Raw genomic sequence first — 7,496 nt, forward strand, 5'->3', positions numbered from 1 at the left:
CTCTAACCCGATTCGTTTGCACCTACGCTGTGTATGCGAGATCAAATATAATTCAGCTGAAACATAAATATCAAGTTTTATTTATAATCTTCTTAACATTGTAAGAGAATATCACACTTCAGTTTTTCATTCTTAGGTGTGATGGGAGAGTTAGATATCATGTCTCATATCGAAAATATTAATTTATTGAGAATTGTATATACAGACTTACACAATCTTCACCTGAGTTAGTTTTTGGAGTGAAGTAAACCCATCTCATTCTCTTAAAAATGGGAACACCAAGAAGCATATGCAGCAGCTTTCAAAATGTCATGTTCTTGACAAATCGATAGAGGCTGGCCGGCGGTCCCCAATTTACATTGCTGCGCCAAAGCCATTGCAATGCGTTCCCATTTATATTTCCTATTTCATTTCACTTCAATCACTGTCTCAGCAAACTATCTGATTTACATTGAATTTCCATAAATTCTAATGTCACACCGAATTAGTTATATTCCAATTTACAAGTGGTCTGGTCCGTCTTTCACTTCTAAGAAGACGAATACAACAAATATTGATTAAAATTTTATTTAATTTACTGAAAAGTTTCCAAATTAAAATATAGTCACATCATATATACGTTCATTTGTAATTACGTACATATGGTCCGAACAAGCTGAAAATACGCGCAAAGTACACACTGATATTCAGCTTGTTCACATATATACATAAATTTTTTTTCTCCATCTGTAATAGCGAGCGGACATCGTTTTTTTCAACTTAAAAAATCTTAAATTTTTCTCCATAATTTTGTTAAACCCCACACGATTTCCTTGTCTCGTATCCATTGTTCCAATTCTTTAGTCGGACCAGAAGACCCCTCCGATCACCCTATATATAGCACAAAAGGAACCAATTATTTTTATTACAACAACTCGAAAGGGCCTTCTCAGATATTGCAAAGATGGCTTCTCTTTTGACCCAAAAGCCAGTAGTCGCTGATATTTCATGCATTTTTTTCTGTCTTGGTCTGTTGCTTTGTTTGATCAGGTGTTCGAAAGCTCAAACTGTGCCAGCTTTGTACGTGTTTGGAGATTCCTTAGCAGATGTTGGCAATAATAATTACTTGCCACTTTCTATCGTTAAAGCCGATTTTCCTTATAACGGGATAGATTATCCGGGTAAAAAAATAACCGGAAGATTCTCCAATGGCAAAAATGCTGCAGATTTCATAGGTAAGAAACCATATAATATCGAATTCAAATAGTTTTTTATTCGTATTTAATATACATATTAATTAGAGCCATATAAATTATTTTGTTTAGTAGCTAGAGTCTAGAGACCAACCAATATATCTATTAAAGTACATGGCATGCACATATTAAAATTAAAACTCAATCTCCACTCTCTAAAGGTAACCTCGACATTTGTTCTCGTCAATCAGAAGTAAAAATCCTCAGTCACTGCATAAATTAAAATATATAGTAGTCAAGTCATATTCCGATATTTCTAGTTATGGAATATATATATCAGCGGACACTTACGCATAACATATTCATTATTTGTTCATATATAAATGACAATTTAGTATAAAAACAAGATTATGGATTTAACATGTCCTTGATTTGAATTGCCAATTACAGCTGAACAATTAGGGATACCATCTGCGCCGCCTTATCTTTCCCAGCCTAACAACGTTTTTCTCAAGGGCGTAAGCTTTGCCTCTGGCGGAGCTGGTATCTTTAACGCCACCGAGGGCGGCATCCTGGTAAGTCGACATCTTTTTATAAAATCAATATTTTTAGGGTGCATTTAGGATATATTTGAAATATGTTAATTTCGATTATAGTTTTATTGTAATAATGAAACAATATATCAAATCTTAAATTCATACATTACTTATTTAAATACTAGTTACGATAAGGAGAACGCATTTCAAATTATATCATTATTTGGTGAATCTGAAATTCATCCTGATTAACAAGAAATATTATGTAAACATACAATGACGTATTTGAAGTTCATGTTCTTACTTCTCTAAAATAACAAAAATATATTTGAATATACTTAAAATTCATCAATTCAACAACCTTATAAATACTTTTTCTCAATCTCAAATAAAGATGTAAATAAACCAAATCAAATCAAATATTAAGAAACTTTTAAGGTTCAAAAAGTTTACAATTTTTTGTTCGAATTAGAGCTCGAGTTCAAATTGGGCTCAAAACATTCAAATATGTTCATAAGTTATTCGAATTATTGTTAAAAAATAAATACTTGAAAAGTTCGAAATATGTCTAATTAATATATAATTATATTATTTAAATTAAAAAAATAATTTGAGCTAGAGTTCGGCTTGAATCGACTCGAATACGATAATTTTTAATAAAAATCAACTATTTTTTGAGTTGCTAATATTCACCCATTCTCTAAAATGATGATCGATATGATTATTTTTTTAAAAAATATGACGATAAACAGATTATTTGATTTTAATCTTTAAAATAGCAAAATGAAAGTCAAATTGGATTTCGAATTCTTGGGGGCTTAAATCCTAAGCCTACTTTAAAATTCAGCAAAAATGTTGTCAAGACCAAATGCGGTGATCGAGCGTGGATCGAACACGAGTCGCGCGCTCTCCCAACTAATTAAGCTATCCCGGCTCGTTGATGCTAAAGTAATTTAAGCTTTTATAATAGGAGCAAGTAATATCATTGGCAAAGCAAGTGACGCACTTTTCTACCGTGCGTGGAAAACTGTTGCAAGAACTGGGATCGATTGCTGCCGAGGAACACTTAGCAAAATCACTATTTCCAATTATAATCGGCAGCAATGACATTCTTGGCCATTTCAAATCTGCTTCCAACAAGACCTCTCCACAACAGTATATAGCTCTAATGCTTTCCACCCTCCAACAAATTATGAAGGTACGTACCCCTTCTCTATAATTGTAATATTGTTGCAAAAAACTACTAAATCACACGTCGCATCCTACATGTATTTAGGGACTACACGGCCTAGGCGCTCGCAAGTTCTTGTTCATCGGGTTGCCACCGCTAGGATGCGCCCCAAAGCAAAGATCACTCGAGAACAATACGGATGAGTGCAATGAACAATTAAATTTCTGGTCCAACGAGTGCAACCAGGGATTCAAGCAAATGTTGCAGCAACTGGAGCTGGAGCTCAATAACTTCCACTACTCCTACTTTGACACGTACACGGTTTTTCTTAACTTCCTTCACAATCCAACAGCTTATGGTACGAACTTCGTCCGGTTTATTTTCCTTCTCCTATCTTATAAACTATTTGATACAAATTATCTGAAATACAATCGGAAAGTTAAAATTAAAGTGTCGATTTTAATAATGAGCTGTAAATTTAGTTTTGGGAGACCACCATTAACTATTTAGGCCATAAGTTTCAAATATAGAAGATAACAAATTTTTAAAAAATATTCCTTCAAGTAGGAGGGCCTGTAAAATTTATACATATTTGAAATGTAAAGATAAATTTACAATATTTTGGGTGAAAATTAAGCGGGTATTCCAAACCATAATGAAAAAGTTTAATTATAGGAATATGAGTAGTGGTCAAAATTAAAGAAATAATTTGTATATCTTATATCATATACATCTATTGGTATACAGGATTAAAGGAGATAAAATCAGCTTGCTGTGGACTGGGAAAATTGAGAGCCCAGATTCCTTGCACGCCTATTTCCCAATATTGTTCAAACAGAAGCGAATACCTTTTCTGGGACTTTTACCATCCTACGGAGGCAGCTGCTCGGAGCTTCGTCGACATAGTTTTCAGTGGTTCCGGAGGCCACGTATCTCCTATCACCGTACAACAGCTAATCGTTATATAAATTAAAAATAAAAATATATTAAAATTTACGTTTTTTTTTACTGTTATATATTACATAAGTATATATTTTATAGAATCTTCGTATTTTTTTTAAATACGAATAGGCTACACTTATATATGCATATGAAATTTGAGAGATTTATTACAACTTAATATCGATTTTGAAATATCGTCCCAAAATTAGAATCATACTCCAGATATATAGACTATTAATCATCGACACAATATATTTAACTATATATTTTTGCGGAAGCAATATGCTGAGATTAATATAAATCAAAGATTAAATAGTAAATGGGAAAATACTTTCGAATTGTATTGAAGTGTGCAAAAGATATGACCACATTCCATATCAAAACATCTCAAATCAACTTTACTATCTTGACTAGGCACAACTTTTATATGTTTATTATAATACATAAATATTACACGTATTTTATTTATCAAGTTTTCATTTAATTATGATATTTTATTAAGCAATAATTTAATAAATAAACACAATTAATTTTTTATTTTTGTAAGAGTCAGATTCAAAAACAAAATTATACCATAGAGTCAAATGCGTGATAGTTAAATTTGGAAATTAAAAAAAAAAATTCACAAAAAGTTAGTTTGTACTGGAGTCTCTCTTATAGTAATAGTATATAGTATAAATTGTTATCTTAAGTATGTTTTGAAGTTAAAAATATGATAATAATATCTAAATAAATAATCTGATATAATAAAAAAAATTGTACATAATATATTATTTAATTTGATTGATAAATAATAAATTTTTTGATTTTATTGATTAAATTTGGGATAAAATGATGAATTATCATTTTGTCTTTTTAATAATTAATAAAATATTAATAATATTTTTTATTAAGGGTAATATTGTAATTTAAATTCAACGATTTAATTTGTTTAAGATATATAATTAATAATTTGATTGACATAAGATAATTAATTATTAGAAAGATAAATAATATGACAAAATAAACCTGCAATATGATAAGAAAAATTATCAAGAAATTAATTAACTACAACTTCAAATTATTTGGAATAACCAACTTATGATATATTGATAAAAAAAAATATAATTTCAAAAGTACTGTTTAACCATTCGATAATTTGGAGAAAAATACGTCTGCCCATTATTTATTTAAGATTCAGTTCCCAGTAATTTTTTTTGTGTTTTAATACCTGACGAAAGTCCAAATTACTTTATACTCCATGTTTCATCCGTTTACATTTTTACCCTTTGTTACTTAATAAAAAAATTGTATAAATCCCTAATTTTGTTGGTCATCTTCCTTTTTTACTTCTCCTTCCCGCTTCCCGCTCATCTTTTCTTTTGTACGAACTACCATTTTTTCTTCAATTTCCTACTCTCCATTATCTATCAAACCCTTTCCCGTTCCCCATCGGCACAATTTACGAGATTTTCCGCAGGTCTATATAACTAAATCTTCCCACAAATCCGTCGCTCAAAACCCAAAATATGCGTAACCAAGTATAGAAAATTCCCAGCAGAGCACAGTCCCTACCAGCGTAAACCACACGTCCCAGCATCCGTTGGGGTCCTGTTGCCTGAAACGTTGCAAAAACTAGAAATTCTGGGTCGAAACAGCGTAGCTGAGGAGGAGAAAATAGGTGCTTCATTTTTGGATTTCCACGGAACTACCACCCTAAAAAACTAATGAAGGACGATAAAAGATACACATTTCAATTGTCATTTATTTCTCGTCATTTTTCTAGTTGTAATGGTTTTTGTTTGTAAAAACAATTTCTGTTGTTCAATCCCATTTTCATTACACAAATGGATTTATGACGTTGTAGGTTCATAATAGGATTGTGATTTGCGGAAAGAACCATCGGGCCCATAAAAGACATCGGAAGGGAAATAGTTGAAGAGGGCATGAAGCAAAGTTTAGGAATTCGATTTGCGGAAATAAGATTGAATTTACGGCAGAGAATTTGTTGAGACAAACACCATTTGCGCGAAGAAGGTTGAACAAGGTAATATGCTTGATTAAATCCAATTTAGGGTTAGTTTTTGGTTGATAAATTTTAGCGCATTATTGTGAAATTGAATTTTAGCCCATTATTCTGAAATTGAATTTTTTGTTTTGATCGAATGCTGAATTTAATGTCCATGATTTTGTGAACAAGTTTGATTTGACAGAATGTGTTAGTTTAGAAAATATACTTGGAATAATAGTTATGTGAGATTATTTTCGGCTTGTGTTAGGATCGAATATATGGGTGAAAGTGTTTAGAAGGGGGGTTGAATAAACACTTCAAGATTTTCAAATCTTTTTCGATGGGGTGAATTAGTTTAGTAATAGACTGAATTCAAAAATCTTGCTGTCGATGTCAATCATTTAACTAATGTAGTGCGGAAATAAACTGACTAACAGATTGAATACTCAAAAATAATTTAAACAAAGAACGCGAAGATTTTATGGATGTTCGGAGACTTCAAATGCTCATACGTCACCCCTTCTATCACAAGGATAAGATTTCACTAAAAGAATTTGATTGATTACAGAAACTGTAATAACCTACTTCAGTTGATCTTAAACACTGCCAAACTGAAACTCTTAGTATCTTTACAAATTTATCAGTAAAAAACTAATATTCTTTTCTTAGAACAAATGATCTTAAAAGATCGAATACAACAAAGAGATGTTCTAGTGCTTTTTGCTCGAAAGATAGCCTAAAAGCTATGAATATATCTGTTAATGGTGAGCTTTTTCGTAACTGATCTTGAAAGCTTGAATTCAAAAATTCACTCAGAATGAATATGCGCAAAAATCCTTATCTCAGCTAATCTCCATGGCTATTTTGAAAGGGGATCGGTTACGGTGACCGGAAGCGCAACGGAAGTTTAAAATTTTTATTTTTCATAAGAAATTTTCGACCACCTTGATTTAATGTGTAGCAAATACAAAAACAACAAAATGTCATACATAGTGTGTTTAGAAAAATACCTATCAACCTCTTGAGGTTGATGATGGCTCCATCTAAGGTGTAAACACCTTAGCTCTTGTATGGCAAGAACTTCTACAAGCTTCCAAAGAGCACTCCTTGCTCTAAAATAAAGCCAACCACCAACTAGGTAGATCCCCTCATATTTTGCACTAGAAAAATATGAGGATTTTTTTTTTGAGAAGTGAGTGTTTTCTCCAACCATAAAAGAACAAAAAAATGGAGAGAATGAATTGTATTTTAGGCCACTATTCATGCTAGGAGAGAAGGAAAGACATTTTTTTGGTTGTGGGAAAAGTTAAAGTAAAAAAATTGCATGCCAAGCCTTGGTTATACAAAAAGTTGTCTCCCAACCTTTCACCTCCCATGCATGCAAATCTTATTTGATTTTAAACAATTAAAAATCCATGGACTTAATTTAATTATCTCAAACATATTTGAGACTAATTAAACATTACTTGAATTTACTCAAGTCCACTAGTTTAAATAATTTATTTAAATTGAGCTCTACAAGACTCAATATTATTTAATCAATTCAACCCTTGAATTAATTTAATTATTTGGACTCTACTAGGTCCACTAGTGATTAATTAATTCAACACTTGAATTAATTTAATTTAGTCCATAATAATGTTTATGAAAATCACAATTTTCAAATACATTATTTATTTGGCCAA

At 31.3% G+C, this 7,496-nt stretch overlaps 1 protein-coding gene across 1 annotated transcript; it reads left to right on the top strand.

The window, feature by feature from the left end:
• The first annotated feature begins 829 nt into the window (after positions 1-829).
• Positions 830-3,988, top strand: LOC140981593 (GDSL esterase/lipase At5g55050). The gene is made up of 5 exons (XM_073448021.1): positions 830-1,214; positions 1,623-1,747; positions 2,679-2,906; positions 2,985-3,237; positions 3,627-3,988. The coding sequence occupies exons 1-5, from the start codon at positions 944-946 to the stop codon at positions 3,845-3,847; spliced, it is 1,098 nt and encodes a 365-aa protein (XP_073304122.1). The 5' UTR covers positions 830-943; the 3' UTR covers positions 3,848-3,988.
• The last annotated feature ends 3,508 nt before the right edge of the window (positions 3,989-7,496 follow it).

Source organism: Primulina huaijiensis, chromosome 1 (assembly GCF_012295235.1).
Source record: "Primulina huaijiensis isolate GDHJ02 chromosome 1, ASM1229523v2, whole genome shotgun sequence".
In the NCBI taxonomy this organism is placed as follows: Eukaryota; Viridiplantae; Streptophyta; class Magnoliopsida; order Lamiales; family Gesneriaceae; genus Primulina; species Primulina huaijiensis.

Excerpts from the sequence above, each read along its gene's own strand:
- LOC140981593 (XM_073448021.1), top strand. The coding sequence starts at position 944 with ATGGCTTCTCTTTTGACCCAAAAGCCAGTAGTCGCTGATATTTCATGC. Across the intron at positions 1,215-1,622 it reads AAATGCTGCAGATTTCATAG|CTGAACAATTAGGGATACCA; the intron begins GTAAGAAACCAT and ends TGCCAATTACAG. Across the intron at positions 1,748-2,678 it reads CCACCGAGGGCGGCATCCTG|GAGCAAGTAATATCATTGGC; the intron begins GTAAGTCGACAT and ends CTTTTATAATAG.